Source organism: Crocodylus porosus, unplaced genomic scaffold (genome assembly GCF_001723895.1).
Source record: "Crocodylus porosus isolate Cpor-Errol unplaced genomic scaffold, CroPor_comp1, whole genome shotgun sequence".
Classification (NCBI taxonomy): Eukaryota; Metazoa; Chordata; order Crocodylia; family Crocodylidae; genus Crocodylus; species Crocodylus porosus.
In genome coordinates this window covers 181,805,786-181,824,105 of record NW_017728886.1, presented here as the reverse complement: position 1 = coordinate 181,824,105, position 18,320 = coordinate 181,805,786, and the positions used below count along the sequence as shown (strand labels likewise).

Here is an 18,320-nt window from a genome sequence, read left to right as displayed (position 1 = left end):
ACAGAAAAAACCCTGGGACTCACCAGCTCCTGTAGTGGCCTCAGGGCTTCAGGGGGCTTGTGGAAGAGCCCCCCATGTAGTGCGGGACAGTGGGGGCCAGAGGGATTGCCCCCCATCAGGGAGGAACTGGTGAGCCCAGGTTTTTGAGGGTTTTTCCCCCCTACTAAATCGAATCACTGTCCCGCAAATCAGCCAAATCCTAATCTGAAGCAAATACTAGCCGCTTCGCACTGGCTCTGTATGTGTGGTGTGTGTGTGTGTGTGTATCAGTTGAAGACAATGCTTTATTGATATATTTAAGTATATACAATTTTAATGCAATTTGGAAGCCTACCAGTGCCTCAATCACTGTAATAAAATACATTCTAAACACCTATATAGTTTGGCATTTGATTTTGGGTTTTTTTATCACAGAAAATCAGAGCTTCGCCATCCCCTTTGCTCACCAGGTTGCAGATCCAAGTGCAGCAGTCTCCCCTACAGCTTTGTGCTGCTGAGCAGTGCTGATATGCTGGTCCCCTGGCCCTTCCCATACCATTACTCCTCACTCCCAAGCCAAAGCTCCCCTCAGCCTTTCTGGTGCCCCTCACTCCTGACCCAGTATCCCCTACCCTTCCTGGCCCTGCCAATGCACCTCTCCCAACTCATAGCACCCAAGCCCTGCTGGTGCCCCTATTCCCGACCCACTGCCCCCCAGCCCTGCCAGGGCCCCACACTCCTGACCTGTAGCCCCCTGTTCCCCCTCCCAACTCTTTTCAGTGGGGAGCTGCCAGGGCTACAGGACTAGCAGCTGCATCCTGCCTGCTCCCTATCTCATGGGTGCCAGCCACAGCTGGCCAGCAGCACCTGAGCCTGGGCTACCAAGAACAGGATGTGGCAGCTGCTGTGGCCGAAGGGGAGGGAGGAGCTTGGAGCCTGCCCCACCCCACTCACGTAGCATGGCCAGAGCAGAGCTGAGCAGAGTCCATGAAGGAAGAGGGGAGGATGTGTGCTAGCCACTGTGGGATTCAGGGCTGCCCAGCCTGCTGTCTTCCTCCAGGGGCCGGCAGGACCCAGTGAAGGAGGATGGAGCAGGGCATCAAGACTTATTGTTGCTGCTGGGACCCTTGCCCCACCATACTGCCAGCAGTGCAAGGAGTAATGCCCAGGGGGCACTTCCCTCATCTCCCGCCGCCAGGTGCTTTCACACTGGGCCATGACTGTATCCTGTATCATGGCTCGGCCACTATCATCACTACTGCTCCCCTTAGGCTGCCATGCTGCCCACCATGCCATCTCCCTCCCCCAGCTTCAAGCAGTCCCATGCAGACTGGAGCTCTGCCAGCCTGCAAGGGGAAACTCATGGTTTCTTGCACGTTTCTTCTTTAAAGGAAAAAAATCTGTTTTTCGGTGGCAAACGGAAAACCCAGATCCCTCCTGATTTATGTAATGCTGTTTATGCCCATTGATCCACTACTGACAGGGCTGTTGTATTAATTGTTGATTGCAGGGTGAAGGAGAGAGCTGGATGTGATAGATCAAGTATCTAGAGTACTATGTCCAGTTTTAAAACCGGTGGCTACTTTCTTGATGTTTTGTAAAGTGTGTGAGCAGATTAGAACATGGGTGTCTTTCTTTCTTCACTTATGTCTGAAGAAAAGGGTTGCTGTAGAGGGGAGCTGAACTGGTATTTGCAGTGCTATTTTTTAGACTTGGCCTGTTCTTTTGCTGCCTCTCTCCCCAGTGCCCGGCTGCTCATGTTTTTCATGTTCGGGTTTGTCTCCTGCTGTAGAGTTTAACGTGCTAGGGTTCTTCTCTGTTCACTGTATCTGCACTGGAACAGTGTTTTGCCTGTTGTGCCAAAAAATAATTTCCATGCAGTGCAGCTTTTCAAGAAGGTCCTCCACTGACTAGAAAAAGTGTTGGTTGCTATACAAGGGTTGTAGATGTCAGAATTCCTGCAAAGTAAATGTTTCTGTCTCTTCCTCAATGGAATTTCCATCTTCAAGTGTAGTAGAATAATTATCTATTGACAGCCTTTTTTATCCAAATAAAATAACGACTCTGAGTTTTCATTATCATTTTGGAGGTTTGGAATAACACTTTAAAAAAACAACCAACTGATGATGTTTGCAAGGTTGATGGCATGTAAACTCTGCATTTGATATGCTGTTCAGGAAAACAAAAGTGGTGCCTGAACTTCGTATATAGACAGGATTGTACCAAAGAAATTGTCCAACCCACTGGCATACTACTTGGGCAAAAGGACAACACTGTATGTGGTTAGGTCATGGACATTCAAGTGGAACTATTTAAGAAAATCTTTTACTTCTGAGGAGGAAAATAAAAATCTTTCAGTTATATGACTTGGCCATTTCAACCGAGGAAGTTTTACCCCAGTTCCACTCCAGTGTTGTCTTTCTTTGAGAAAAGGTCATTTGTTTCTGGGGCAGTTCTTTTTTATGAGCAGATGCCACATGCCAGATACCTCCAAGCTTTTTTCTCAAAATTCCCTGACTTGGGCCAATAGTATTCCTGAAATTATGGCCCAAATTACCTAAGTATGTTGGTAACAGTGGGTAAGTACTCCTAGTGCTGGGTAACTGCAGTGATGCAACTGAAGTGTTGAAGTTCTGCTGTGTGCCTTTTAAAAGCCCCACTTGTGCAGAAATAGTTGATGTGTTTTTAAATTTATTAATTTTATGTTAAAGATGCATTTCCCTTCACTCTTGAAAGCAGCAGTAATTGCTTTCTAAGGTAGACTTTTTTTAGAAAGTATTCTTAAGTCCTTCATTGAACAGAATTTCTTTCCTAAAGAGTGCAGAGGTCCTGCTCTACACAGCATGGAGGTCAGAATAGGTCTGACAAGGATTAGGGGCAGTTTAGAGAACACATGGAAAATACTCTTCAGTCTTGTTTATATTGTTTGATAAAGCACTAAATATGTTACAGTAATTGAAACAGATCTCTTATCCCAGACCAGAAATTTCAACTGACCCTAATGCAGGAGACCTGACTAAAGATTGATAAGAAGATTGAAGCAATGGAGAAAACTTTGCCTAGACTGAGTGTGCACTTATCAAATCCATTCCATTTAGTGCTGTTACCAGGTCAGTACTGTTCTTCTGAGTACAGGGACTATGGCTGACACTGGTAATATGTCCAAAGGAAGAATACATTTAGAGTGCCCACAATATGCCTTTTGTAAGTAGACTATGATTTAGAAATCACTATTTCTGCAAAACTGCACATTTATGAAGGAATACTCCCTTACAGATCTCTGTCCAAGTTTTTCTGTAATTTAAATAAACTATTTCCATTCTTGGAAACTTGGAAGCTGCTTGGAAGCGATTAATTGTTAGCTGCAGATGATTAGCCTACTTTAGAATTATCCTTCAGTACAGGGTTACTTTGCTTTTTCTTATTGCTTGCTTCCTTTTTTTTTTTTCCTTTAACAGTTAATTGAATCCTGGACCAATTTAAAATTCTAAATGCTTCCCTCTAATTTCTCAGCCTGCAATTATTTTCTCTCATACCCAGTGAAATATCTTTGTGCAGACTTTGTCCAATCTCATTTTTCTCTAAATTTGCTGATTGTTTGCAAGAATTGTTTGCATATTGTTTTGAAAGATACATTTTTAAAACCCCCTTGGGAAAAGGTAGCTTTAGTTTCATAAGCAGTACTCAGAATGTATCTACATGTTTAAAAAGCTTTATGAAGAAAACAAAACGGAGGTCCATTTAAATAAGCAATATTAATTAAATATTGGAGGATTGAAAAAGAAAGATAAACATTGGGTTCATTAGAAAGCAAACAATGGATTATTGACTATTGAAAATTTCTAAAGAAGTAAATTACTAGCATTTTGATCAAATACAAAAATGAAACAACAGTTTGTACTAAGAAGAACAAACTGGAGGCGACTGTATTTTTTGAAAGAGCAGGAAACACTTTTTCTAAAATTAAGATAAAATAGTGACTAGTAATGGGTTGCTTTTGTGACTATTCTAGGATTTCAGATAAAATAGTTGAGTTGTTAGCTTTTTCAGGAAGAGTTTTAATGCATGGAAAATTCGAGCATTGTACTTTTGGAAACTAGTTAAGACTTATAATTAATAATGACTTATACAGGATTATATTATATAGTATAATTAGATTGAGGCTACTAGAAGAGAGGTGATCATAAAAAATCAGGTTCAGATATAATCTGTTACTAGTACATATGGATATGACCTGATAGTAACCAGCACACAGTGAAAACTGGGCTAACCCCACTGAAGTAACTGGAGCTACACTGGAGCTTACACTGCTGAGGATCTCTTGCACTGCATTTCCCTGTAAAACAGGAGTGCTCATCCTCTACCCTGCAGGCCAAATGTGGCCTGTGGAGCCATAGCTTCTCATCTGAAGGGTCCCCAGGGCCCAGAAATTTGGAAGCAAGGGAGAAGTTGCCATTAATGCATCACCTTCCTCCTTGCCAAATTCCCAAACCCCAAGTCTCGCACAGCTGGTTGGAGGAGGGCCATACACCCTTCCCTCACAGGGCTGAGTTGTGGCCAAGCCATGCCCCCTTCCCCCCTCACAGGGCCAGGTTGGGGCTGGGCCATCCCCCCTTGCCCAGTGGGGTGGGGTTAGGCACCTTTCTCCTGTGGGGTCTGTTGGGGTTGACCTGCCCCACACTCCTCTCCATGTGGCCGGATGGTGCTTGCCCCAGGAGTCGGATTGGAACCACTAGCTAAATCTGGATCATGGATGGACCCGGTACTGCCCATCTGGCCAGCCAAGAAAAAAGTTTGATGGAAAGCAAAATCCTTGTGCAGAAATAATACTCAAATTAAAAATAGTTTGTATTCCACTGTGGATGTAGAGGCAGCTTAAATACTGCTTAATTGTTTTGATTACACATTGCAATTTTTCTGTTAAATTTTATTTAAAAGGAAAGCTGTTCTTTTTAAAGAAAGAATCATATAAGAGGCAACTTAAACTGCATTGCTTTCCCTTGTCCTTTGTTTTGGACCTTGTGCTCCCAATGCCATCTTGTTTGTTTAAGAAAGCTCCTCTTTGTTGACCAATATGCTGGCTTGAAATGCAATTGTAAAATCGACTGCCTTGTAGGGTAGAGTGTTTGTTTTAACAGAAAATGGGGGGTTGTAAGTTTTCAAGGTTTGGAACTGAAAGACACAAACTACTAGCACCTTTGAGTTTTTAATAAAACTACAGCACATTATAAAAACTCTGTGTGTGTAATATAGGTACTACTACTAACATTTTAAAGTTAATATTCTTCTACTTCTCATTTAACATTTAAATGCACAGTAAAAATTATAAATCAAAATATCAAGTCCAGTGATTCTCAGCTGAAGTGCTGCATTCCTTTTAATTGCTGCTCAACATTAGCACTGTTAAGTGTGCAAACACCTATGCATGATTCACAGGATAAACCCAGCAATATCAAGTAGGATTCTATAGGGTCAGAAACTTCCTCACATGTGATCTGAGTTCTTTGCAACATAAAAAATTGTTCTATGATTTTTCAATGGTAAAAAATTAATGAAAGCTAAGGTTTGGCTTTTCCCGAGGGATGCCTCGAGTCTAACAAGGTTGGGAACCACTAATCTAAGTCCAGTACTTTCTTCAGAAGGCTGCTGACATCCAAAGCTTGTGGGTTGTTTAGGGGTTTGTTTGTTTTTTGTCTTGTTCAGACAGAGATTGTAACCATTCTCCCGCTTTGTTTCCTGCACTCTCCCTTTGTGGTAGTCACAGCCTTTGTCACTAGACTGGTCCTTTGAACAGGAAGTAGATGATTAGCCATGTTAAAGAAGAAAGCCAATTGAACTCTCTTAACTTGATCAACCAGCAGCACCCATTGGGATAGGATATGGGGGGCAACCTTTCAGGATCCCATAGGCAGAGTTCCCATAGGTTTACTTAAACCTGTTGTGAGTTTCTTTCTGTTCATACACTCTCTTCATAACAGTCAACCACTCTTATACATCAGTGGTGTATGCCTGAAGATCATCTTCTCTTAGAGGTTATTTTTGTCGATTATGTCTAGATTCTACTGGTGCCAAAATCCTCACCAGTTCTTTTCACTCTCTTCTGACCTCCTCCACTGGCGTCAGACTTGTGTAAGGGTGGAATTCTGTTGTCCTCCTCACCTTCCTCAAGACTTATGACCAGACTGAGGCTATCCTCAAACATTATTTCATTCTCTCTTAACTTCAGAATTCAGTTAAAACTCTGTTAAGCCTTTCATGGTCTTACACATCGGACTCCTTCAAAGACATGTCTTCTCTTTTTGCTTATCCTTTTGCTCCACTGTCCTATTTTCTCTCTTGTCACAGAGTTTCTCACCATACATGATTTTGGGCAACTTCCATTCTGTTAGAAATTACCTTCTTAAACAGTCTTTCATCATTTTGTCAGCTCCCTATATTTTAAATCTCATTTGAAAATATATTTCCTACTTTCTTCTGTGTGTTTCCCTCTGCAGTTTTCTTAGGTATTGAGAAAATAAAAATTGAGGATAGTACTTCCCTTAGTTTATTAGCAAAAGAAGTTAGAATTTGAAACTACCTGTTCTAAGTTCAAGTCTCTTTCCTTCTCTGAAGTACAACAAGAAGACGTAGACTCATTTTCAGTTATTAAAAACTGATGAGTATTTTAATTCTAAGTAAAACTATTTATTTTTGAAAAAATCTATACACATAATAAAATAACTCAGCCTATATGTTTATTACATCAGAACTGCTAGTCTATTTTTTATTTGAAGAGGCTCCTATGTAAAATGAATTTGAAGACCAGATCTGTTTCTTGTTTTATTTAGAACTTATGTGTGTGTGTGTGTCATCACTCTGCCATGTCTAAAAATGATCCCCTGGTATTTTAGCTGCTGTTTTATTATATCCATAAAATAATAGTTCTTGGATGGGTTGTATCTGTTGTCGTGGTCCAAAGGGAAAACTAATCACTTGTCCTCAACCATGTACAGAAGTTATGAAAAAAAACAACCAAGCAAGTTTCTCTGCTTACCAGAAAATGTTTCTTGCATGAAAAATGATGTTGCGTTCAATTTCATTGCATTTTACATTCCAGATTTAAAAATCGTCTTTCAGCAGGGTGGTGTGGCAGGGTGAGAACTTGCAAAAGTGACTGAAAAATTTATTTTGTGCCATTTTCATAATTTTTGTAGGAGAGTATATTGCTACCTCATTTGTCACTGTTTCTTTAATACAAACTAGACCTCTCCATTGTTCCTGTTCTGTTCCATCTTTTGGGCATACCTTTTGATGTAAGAAGCCCAAGCAAAGCTACCATAAATATCCTTTACTACTTGGAATAGCTGATGAAATAAAGGTTACAGGATCTTTGTTTCCTTCACACACAGTTCCCATCAATAGTAATGAGAACGACAGGGATGGTTTTTGGGGACAAAATAGTATTATTCCTTTCTTGTTCTAGCTTTTGTGGGGGGGTGCTTTCAAATTTCTCATAATTTTTTAATTAATATGTGAAATCCTAATGCTTCCCAGTCAAAGTGAAATACAGGCAACCCCTGCTTAATGCTGTTTCGCTTGGCATTATTTTGTATAACGCTATTTTAAATTGATACCTGATTCCACTTAGTGCTCAGTAATTTTCATTATAATGCTCACAGTCACCATCTTAGGCCATTAAAAACACTTGCGATCACCATCTTGGATTGTTGAAAACTTTCGGTTTTACTTAACGCTTGTTTTACTTAACACTTGGTTCTTCAGGAACCAATAAAAAGTGCTAAATGGGGGTTGCCTGTAGCAAGTACTTGCCAAGTTGCATTTAAATCACATGTATACACCGAGAACAGTAAAGGATTGAACCGTTTTTTCCTCCCTTTAAATAAATGAAAGAATGGAGAAATAAGCTCAGTATTCCCCCTCATCGCTGCGTACTCACCCCTCCTACAGCCACTGGAAGCCTGTGGCTGGTCTGCCTTGCGGCCCTACTGTTGCCCCATATTTAGGGGAGGCTAAGTCCTGTTAGCCCCCTCCTTCCACTGCTTATGTCTACATGCTTAGTCATGGATTTAGATATCTAGTATCTTAGGTACTTTCTTATCATATCAATAAAATAGTTCTTGGATGGGTTACATTCCTTGCATTCAGGTTTTCCTATACAGGTGATTTTAATGAGCCCTGTATTTAATATTTAAAATTATATTTAGGTAAATAAATTAAACTAAAGAGGACTGTAGTAATTACTATATTTACTGTGTTTTCTAGCTAAGATTATATACTGAGTTGATACAAATATTTCTTATTTGCTGTACCCAATACATTTCACACTTTTGTATGGGTCGTCCTTTCATAATAATGCATGTTTCTGACAGAATGATACAGATAAAAAGCCATATTAGTTTGATATGTAGTATGTTCTTCTGTATACTGTCCAAGTATATGATAAACCTTCCTGTAGGAATTGGAAATCAAACTTACTAATGCTTTCTTGCAAACAAAATATGCTATAATTTTCCTTTCCTTGAGAAAGTCACAACTGTTATGTTTTTGCAGTCATGATCAATGTACAAATAGATAAACTCTTTAATTTATCCACAAGCACCATACATATATAACTGTCTTGCAGAACATCATTCTAGCGGTTAGTTTAGCAAGAAGAATACAACTTGGAGAGGAAAAGCGAAGTTTTACATAACTAACCTTTTGAAGATAAGTTGATTAGGATTTGAAAAATATCAAAAGAAAGGTTTTTAATGGGTTCATTTTGCATTTCTCTTTTCTTTACACTCTCTTCTCTCTCTTTGGTTGTTAAGTAAAATGTATTGGTTTCTGTCAGTTTAATACGCATTAGGTTTTCTGTGATAGAGATACAGTTTAGGTGGATACAAAAGTTGAACACTAAACTTTGATGTTGTATTTTGTTGTTCCTGCACTGATTTCATAGGAATTTCTTCTCCTTAATTTGAATTTGACCCGAGTCATTATGCACTTAAGGATAATTTTTTCATATCAGAGGTGATGCCAAGTAGCATGAACAGCTAATATGTAATAAAAATAGAAAACAGGTCTTGTCAAATAAACATAATTTTGCTCTTTGAAATGACAGATGTCTTCAAGGCAAATAATCAGATTCAGTAAAGGGCCACTGGCTGGGCAGCCCCAGCCCCAATCCTGCCCAACTTCCTCCCTCCCTTGTGGGGCTTCAAGCTCCCCTACCCCTGCCAAACTGAGACGTAGGTGGAATATAAAAGCCTCCCTAGCTGCTACCTAGCCCTGGAAGCATCTACATTTCATGGACACATTCTTTTTAGACTTTGTATTTGCTCAGTTGCCTATAGTTGTGCATTTCCAGAACTGTTGCAGTTTTGACATGGATGATAGGCTTTGTGCCAAGCTCACACCTAAGCCCAATCTGTTTCCAGAGGATCCTCTGCCAAGACCCATTACGTAACAGGCTAGTAATCAGGGTACGTACTGCAGAAGTGTAAGGTAATTAGGGTACATTCCTTCCTCTCTCTTGCAGGATTCAAACCCAGACTGTATAGGTTTCTACTTTTCAGAAACGAGCTTATAGCTGTGAACCTTAAGTGAACAGGAATATCCCTCTGCAGCTCTGAATAACCACATCTAACCACAGAGAGGAGCAAGATTCAAGATATACCCCAGTTTTCAGTGTTTCCTTACCAGCTAACTGCAGAATGCCGAATGCGGTAACTTTAAGGCTAGGGATAGACATTACACATAAACTGGTTTCAGTGATCAGAAACTAGTTTAAACCTGTAACAGAACATAACCAGTTTAGTGCACATAAACTAGTTTGAAAATGACTGAAACTGGTTTGAGAGAAACCTGGTTGAATGTAGTAGTATCAGACTTAACTGATTTGGTGTCAAACCAGTTTATGCAATGTCTGTCCCAGACTCTTTGCTGGTTTAAGTTAAATCAGAGTCCCCCTGAATCTCAGCATGCTCTGTGGGCTGGGCAGGGCTCTCTTCTCCACAGCAGGGCCGGCCCTTCCCCTGGCTAGAGCTCTGTCAGATTTGCAGGCACAGCGGGGTCTGCTGTCTTCTCTGTGCCTCGCTCCCCCCGCCCCCAACTCCTTGCTTAAGGAAGGGGTCCCTTCCTCCTCTCTGTCACAGCACGGACCATAGCCAGTGTGTGGTAAGTTACCTAATGCTGTGTAAGGCTCCAGCAGAGACTGCAAACACAGCAGGGTGTGCCTGGCTTCACCCTGCCCTCTACCCCCTCCCCTTTACTCTTCAAGCAGGAAATCCCCCCCTCCCCTCCTCTCATTTTCCACAGGAGGGACCCCAGCTCCAGGGACTCTTGGCAACAGATGCATGCACTGCAACTCCCCCTACATTCTCCCTTGCCTCAGTGCTAGCCCAGGGCTGGGGCTGGCAACACTCCCACCACTTAAGCAGCCAGTGGGGAAAAGCCTGGGACCATACAAGCAGGCCTCCCTAATGAGAGAGTCCTGCCATGACCTGGCCATGCCCCCCTCAGCTCAGCTCCCTGCAGAAGGGAAGGGAAGGGAGGGTTGCTGTAGCGCCCTCCAGCTTCTAGCCTGAGCCACTGCAGGCATGTGTCTGAATTTCATCTGTCCAGAGAGATGGATCGTCTGTCCAGTTTCAAACCAGTTCAGCCTAGCCAGGTTAGACTAACCTGCAAAGATTGAATTAATTCAGGTTTAGGCTTTTTTGAAGTCTGTCCCTAGCCTAAGTGGCTCCTTGGTCAGTATGTGGACAGCTTTTGCTTGACCTCCTGAGGTACCTAACTCATCCAAGGTGTTGTTTAGAAAACTTAGGTGGCTGACAAATGTTTTTTGGATTGTACTTTGGAGCCAGAACCTAAAATTTAGCTATTAGGGCACTCAACTGATAAGGGCCAAAGCTCTTTACTGGATCTGGTGCTAGATGTGTTTCTGGAAAATCTACTTAGGAAAACAGATATTTTTATGTTTAGTGTAGCATTAAAGGCCTCTGATTACACCAAGTCACAGTAGATGATCTAATAGTCTCTTCTGAGTTTCAGTTCCATGAATCTACAGAAAATTTTCTTTGAGTACATGTAATACTGCAATACACCATTGCAGACCTTAGAATACAGAAGATTTCAGCTTTCAAATTGGTCAGTCAAAAAGAACTCCAGATGTAGAAAATTTGAGTCATCCCTTAAGGACCTATCTAAAGTAGTGACTCTATCATTCTACTCGTATCTCGTTTCGTGACATTCACCATTAGTTTAATCAAACAATTAAAAGGTTGCATTTACTTTATGCTCAGCTACGTTTTGCCTCATAAATTAATAGAACTTGCTGAATACTTTCTAGCAGAACAACTAAATCACATGCTGTAACTTAATTTAGTTCTCATTAAAGATTCATTTCCCTTATAAAAGAGAATTGCAGCAGTTTTCTAAATGGAACCCACAGGATTTCTTCTGTTTACTGGGAAGTTCCTTAATGCTTACTTTTTCCCTTTTAACAAGAGGTTCTTTTTCAAGATGGGTTGTCAGTATCTCTTTTTTTTTTTAAGCCCGCTAATGACTTCATATATTTCAGATCCTGTAACATTAAATTATTAATTCAAGTCTTGAAAAACAGTGTTTCTACTATATTTGTAGATATTTTTTGAATTGTTCTTACCAACACTTGTATGTAAAAAGTATGGCGTAGTGTTATAAGAATGCATATGTGAACTTTAAAAATGATTATATAAAAAAATAAGGATTATTTTTCTCTGCCACATTATAAATGTTAGGACATAAAAAAAGGCTCTCTGTTTATTTTTAATTATTTTGTTAATGTAACCCGTGAACACTTTTAAAGAATTTTTTGCTAGTTAAGACATGATAACCATTTTTTCCCTCAAAGGTCTTATATTTGAATATTCTTATGTGTAAATTGAACTGCATAGCATATATGCTGGCTTCTGACGAGATGAAAATTTCTCACTAGGTAGTAAGAAAACAAGTTTCCCTCCCATCTGTTTTAAACAACAATTCATATGGTTGGATTTGAAAACAATGGGATATGTTTTCAAAATTGCCTCTCTTCCATTTATGTGCTTCTTGATTTTTCACTCAGCACTTCAATGGTATACACATGAGGAGAATGTGCTATCAAAAATAAACAAGGCCTACCTGTTTAGGAATATGTCTACTCAATAATTATTTTTACTTCAAGATTCCAGCCAAAAAGTGAGCAACAGCCACTTAATTCAAAATATATGCTTATATTGAACTTTCATATACATAAAATTACAAAAACCAAATTGATAATTATAAACAAATCATCCTTTCTAAATGGGGGATAAAATTGAATGCTACAGATTTGCTTTCTATGCGTGAGAGAGAAGGCCGAAGCCTTCCCTTCTTGATTCATGAAAATGACTGTATTCTCACTTGTGCTTTCTGAATTGAGGCACCAGTGCACACTGGGACAAAGTACAAACCAGAAGAAAGCACCATTTGTTGTGCTCCCATATTGAGGCCAGAGACAGTCCACCTATGCCCATTGGAAATACTTCCTTGTTGCTCGTCTAGTGCAGTGCTCCTCTCCATTCCCAGCTATAGATGTATTGCTGTACCATGAAGTATTTAGGCCCGTGGAGTAGCCCAAAAGAGCTGTGGATACAGGGGTATGTGCATAAAAGGATTTGACTACAGTATAATCTGTGAGTCATAAAAATGGATTTTTGATAGAACAGTGAGTGCTAGAAAGAATGTTATTTTTTTCTGCCAAATTAAAAATGGATTAAAAACATCTTTATGAATATTAAAAGACAATATTAGGAATCCTTGATCATATAAATTTAATTAATTAGAAAAGATTGTGTAGACTAAACCTTTGCTCATTTTAATCAAGGAATAATTCCAGTGACTTCGACTCATGGGAGTAGGAAATGGGATTTGGCCCATTCCATAACAATATTTAGTATTACACAGTTGTCATACTAATGGTTTAGTAATCAATAGCACGAGCAGTTAAAATCCCTCATGATCACAGCTAACTGTCAGTTTTAACAAATTTGACAACTGTTTTATAGGAGGAAAATGATTCAAAGACTTTTTGCTTTAATGAATATTTTTGCATAACTGGGGAAATGTTCCTTAATTTTAAAATCTGTATAAGATACAGAATTAGGAAAGTCTGGGTTAATACTTTTAAAATGTTCATTTTTAATGCTTAATGCTTATTTTTTTTTAAAAGGCCATAAGCCCTTAGGAGTCTAGATCTCGCTGAAACTCAGGTGGCAATGGGAATTAGGCTTCTAACTGCACAAGTCATTTTTAATGGAAGTTGCACAGAATTTTCTCATGGTGTTTAAAAAAATGTCTCCATTTTATGAAATCATTTGGCCACTACCTACTGCTTACTGGTATTCACAGCACATTTATGGTCAATTTTTTGGAAAATAGAGAACTTTAGGTAATTTAAGGATTCTGTTGATTTGTCTTCAAATGCAAATATTAATTCAATCTGATTTTAAGTCCATCGCAGCAAATAATAGAAATGTTAGTAGACAAGTCTTCATCGTGGGTTTAAGTTCTCAAGGAATATGAGTTCCATAAGAATCGTTTCCTATCATTTTAATCAGATAGCGGTGCAGCGATTACAGCCTCTTTATCCATTCATCTGTTAGCTAATTTTCTTCTTCAAATGTGTGTGAATATGAAGTGAAGTTGTAGACACTGATAAAATTAAGAATATTTTTGCAGCTTAAGTACAAGTGAATGCTGTTTTAATCACTTTAAGAGTATACATTTTAGTAATTTTTTTTTAAATTCATTCATACATTTCTTTAGAAATTCAAACTAAAGCTGCTTGTTAATGCTGAATTGGCATGTCAGATGATTCTCTCTCCAGACCCTTGATCTAGCTGAAGGGCAAGTGATAGAAGTCAGCATTCATCAGTCACAAGAGGCCTGGGAATAAGGAGACTTTTACGTCTGATCTTTTATCTCACTCTTAGGATGTACATGGCTCCCACTGAAGTTAAAACCCTGGATCTGATTCTGTTTTTAGCTTCCACGGACTCCCTGCATGGTTTTGTGGCTCAGTTTTTCCACCTGTAAGATGTCTGTGGTAACACTTTTCACCTTTACAAAAGGACCTTGAGGTCTTTGGATGCAAAAGGCTTATTTAATTTCCTTCATTGCCATTATTAGAACAAAAGCAAAATCATAACCATATTTTGCAAACATGTTTTGATGGGGACTAGGGTAGCATGAAGGAGAAAGGAAAACAGTAACTGAGTCTGTGGCTGTTTATTTTGCAGGTTCTTTCATGTTAGTGAACACCTCAGGGAAGTTTGCTGGACAAAAGGCTCACCTCCTACTACCCCACCTTAAAGAAAATGACACACACTGCATTGATTTCCATCACTATGTTTCAAGCAAGAGTGGCTCCAGCCCTGGTACACTGAATGTATATGTGAAGGTCAATGATGGTCCACTGGGTAACCCCATCTGGAACACATCTGGAGTTCCTACTAGCACTTGGAACAGAGCAGAACTGGCAATTAGCACCTTTTGGCCAAATTTTTATCAGGTAAGTTTTATTTGTTGTTAAATTTTGTTTCTCACATTAATCAAATTTGTAGACTAAAATTAGAATCTGTTTTTAATCATCACTGAAGTTAAATAAAGGTTATCCTGTTAAATTTCCCAGTTGGTCAATATTCAATGCAGGGGTTTTCAACCTTTTTTGGTTGGTGTATCCCAGCGGCCAATCAAGAAGCAGGGAGTCCCCTGGCCGCTTGATGAGTGGGGAGGAGGGGATCCCCCCAGCGGTCAATCGAAGAGTGGCGGGGAGGGGGTCCCTAGTGTGCAGTGGCAAACCCAGAAGCGCTGGCAACAAAACCGGAAATGCCCCCAGGTTCTCCATGCCACTGCTGCATACTGCCTGGAGGCCTTCTAAGTCCCCCCAGGGGTATGCCTATCCCTGGTTGCCAACCCCTGCTTTAATGTATATTATGTCAGTTCATTCATTTCAGTTAATTTTTTTGCAATTTTTTCCTACTTCTGTGAAGTATGTATTTGTACATTTTAATGTGTATTGAAAAAAATGTTGGCAAAGTCCACTAAAAATCACTAAAATCATCAAGAGTTTTATCACTGGTTTCAGTGGCACCTGAATGTCACCCATTGTCTCTGCTCATCAGGAACGGTTGAACCTAGTAACAGTAGATTTTACAGTGGTGGGTTTTTAAAAGTGATTTAGATTAGTAACATTCAGTTATGGTTCTAGCACTACATGTTTCTCTGAATCCACAGACCTGAATGTAATTTCAGTTTGTGCTGTCTGACACCAAACACAACATGAGTAAATTAATCACCGGAACATTTCTCCATTACATCCCAAGTGTTGAGTAGTTAGTCAGAATTTGATATCACATATTTACAGTAGAGCTCAACTTTTTAAGGCACCCCTCACTAGACTTGAGGCACCTCTCTATAACTTCTGTGAATTGAGTGGCACCCAGTTTCACAAACTGATTTATATATTACAATGCTTACCCTCTTGTAGAGGGTCTGGGTAGTGGGTGTCATGGATTGGCCAGGCAGGGACAAGCCTGAGCCTGTGATTATCTACTTATCTCATTTGGCACCCTTCAAAGAATCCAACACAGCCCAAGGGGCTGTGGCACACTGGTTGAGAATCACTGACTTAGAGCATTGCCCTTCTGTTGCTTAGTTTACAGAGAAAATGTACAGTGATCCCATAGCCTCATTGCCCCTTCTTTGAGAGAAATGAGATCATGCAAACCATAGAGAGAGACTGACTGAAACCCTGCTGGGTGCCTCTACACGAGTGCAGAGGCTGTTCCGATGTGCTGCAATGCTAGTAACTAATTACCACACTCCAGCAGCCACCCATGTCTCGTGTATTGGCATTCCCACACTTCAAAATAGCGGTGGGGGGGAATGAAGATCCTCAAATGGTATAAATCAGTGTAGCGTCTCTGACTTGAATGTGTTGACACCAGATGAGCCTCTATTACTTTTTTCCTAGTGCTTTATCTTACCTGTGATTGCCCCCACTCTTTCCAGAGTCTTTAAGTTGTCTCCCTGGATTCTTTACAATGTCATCCTTGCATGTCCTGCATCTCTCTGTGCTTTCTCTTGTTACTATATGTTTAGCCCCATTGCTCCTAGATGCTAATGCCCCAGTGAATATTGACTTTTGTCATAAATTCCCAAGAGTGTGTTTCTCATATACCACCCAAAACTTGATTCTTTGTTACACTTTCCTTGGGACCCATGTCTACTGTTCCTCATAAGGCAGCAGTTATTTTGTTTCTGCCACTCTTCCTGGCAAAAAGGAGTAACTGAAGAAATCTCTACAGCAGACTTGAATAGTCATTTTACAAAAACTTTTACAAAAAAGTGATGGAAGCCTTATTGCATAAAAAGTTGAATGGTACATTAATAAATGTTTTTGCAGAAAAACATCCTGAATTAGTAGAAGAAAGGCTCTGGTTAATATAGCATACCTGCCTACATGATAGTGCCATGTAATTTCAGTCTGTTAACAGGGCACTTGCAGGGTGACTATCAATAAAAAAAAAAAAAAGGCGGAATGTGGTACAGAAGTATTTATATGGGCTGCATGATAAACTTCAGAAGAGTACATACGCAATTCATCTCTCCTTGAAGCAGTTTTATTGGTCTGTTTTCATTTGAAAATGTAGGCAAAAAACTCACGCTAATATTAAACTGAATAGAAACTAGATTGTTTATTTTAGACTAAATCCTGTTTTAGTCAAACTTTTAGCATATAGTTGCATAACATAGTTTTATCCTGCATAATGTTAACAGAGACAGGCAAAGCATTCAGAAGGTTTCATAATTAATATGATGTTTTACTGTATTACTGTTCATGTTATTGACACTTTTGATATTGATTTTTTCCATGTAGAAATTTCTCTTTAGAAATACAAACTCTGATCATAATGATCATTTTATTTCAGCATACATTTTTTATTTTACCAGATAAATACCTGGGTAGGTTTTACCACATATAGCAAACTACTGTGCTAGATGTATAAATCACTATGATAACCTGCATGTAAAAAAAACAATTGTAGGTTAATTACTGTTCATTTAAACTTAAATCATCAAGTATTCTGGTGATTAAGATGTATTTAATTCCTTAATTAATGCTTGTCCTAATTGCTCCTACTTAAAACCTGCCCATCACTTCAGGGTCTGTCTAAACTCTGGTCCATAGGTATGACTGCAACTTGTTTAAATATGTCCAGTCTGGCTTCTGCCTTGATAGCTCAGTGGTTCTCAACCATTGTAGACTTGTAGCATGCCTGAATAGACTCATGCCTGGATAAGTACGCCTCAGAAAATGTCAGCTCTTAGTATTCACTCTGTTTTTGAAAACACAAAATAATAGAACAGCTTTTCTATTGCAAAGAACGCAGAAAGACTGCAGCTATGGATTTCTGTTTGAAATCTCTGGATTTATCCTGTGAGTTGTGTTGGCAGTCTAACAGCTCTAATAGCGTGTGGCATCCCATGGCACCCTTGATCTCAAGGCATCCCAGGGTGCTGTGGCACCCTGGATGAGAAACTGAGCTAGCTGCAGTACCGAAAACAGCATAGCTACTGCAGCTGATCCTCAGCTGCCCAGTATTTACTGAGGGTCTCTGTAGGTGCAGGACTGTGTGGTTGGACTGTTGTCAGTATTCATGCTGGCTAATTTAAAGTTCTCTTGAGTATGCCTACCTCTCAACAGGAGCTGCAGTCACTTCTGGATTAAAGTGTAAAAATATTCTGAAGTATTACAAAAGCTTATGCCTCTGAAGCTGTCAGTATCCAAGGTGCTACCCTGCCCAGCCTTCTGCCTGACTTCAAACTGGCGTTGATAACTACAGTCCCATGGTCTGAACTAGTAGGGAAGTATTGGCTACCTATTTTTATCAGATAGTAGTAGGAATTTCCCTCTCCCTTCCCTCCTTCCTTCATTGAAGTTTATGCTATACCTCTCTGATTTAGGCTATAAGGTGCAGATCTACCCTGTCTTCTGCCTGATTTCAGAGCAACATTACTAATTACCTCTCTGCTTTTTGAACCGTATATGAGTCAATTGATGCATATTTACCTGATGTGTGAAAGAAGTCTATTACTGCTTTTAAGAAATGGGCTGGAGTTTGCAGCAAGATCAGTCAGAGAGGCTTCCTGCCGTTCTCTGGTACAGGGATAAGAAGCCAGAAGGAACAGCTGAACAAAAGAGAGACTATGGACTAAATTAGGGGTGGGCAAAATGCAGCCTGTGGGATTCTAGCTGGCCTGTGGGACCCCTAAAAAATTAAGAAAATTAATATTTA

General features: G+C 39.8%; 1 protein-coding gene across 6 annotated transcripts in view; it reads left to right on the top strand.

The window, feature by feature from the left end:
* Nucleotides 1-18,320, top strand: part of PTPRM (protein tyrosine phosphatase, receptor type M) — a 728,011-nt gene that overhangs the window by 229,149 nt on the left and 480,542 nt on the right. For all 6 annotated transcript variants that reach the window (XM_019546207.1, XM_019546215.1, XM_019546231.1 and 3 more), the window contains exon 3: nucleotides 14,259-14,530. In XM_019546207.1, coding sequence (XP_019401752.1) covers nucleotides 14,259-14,530 — 272 coding nt within the window. The remainder of the gene's footprint in view (nucleotides 1-14,258; nucleotides 14,531-18,320) is intronic.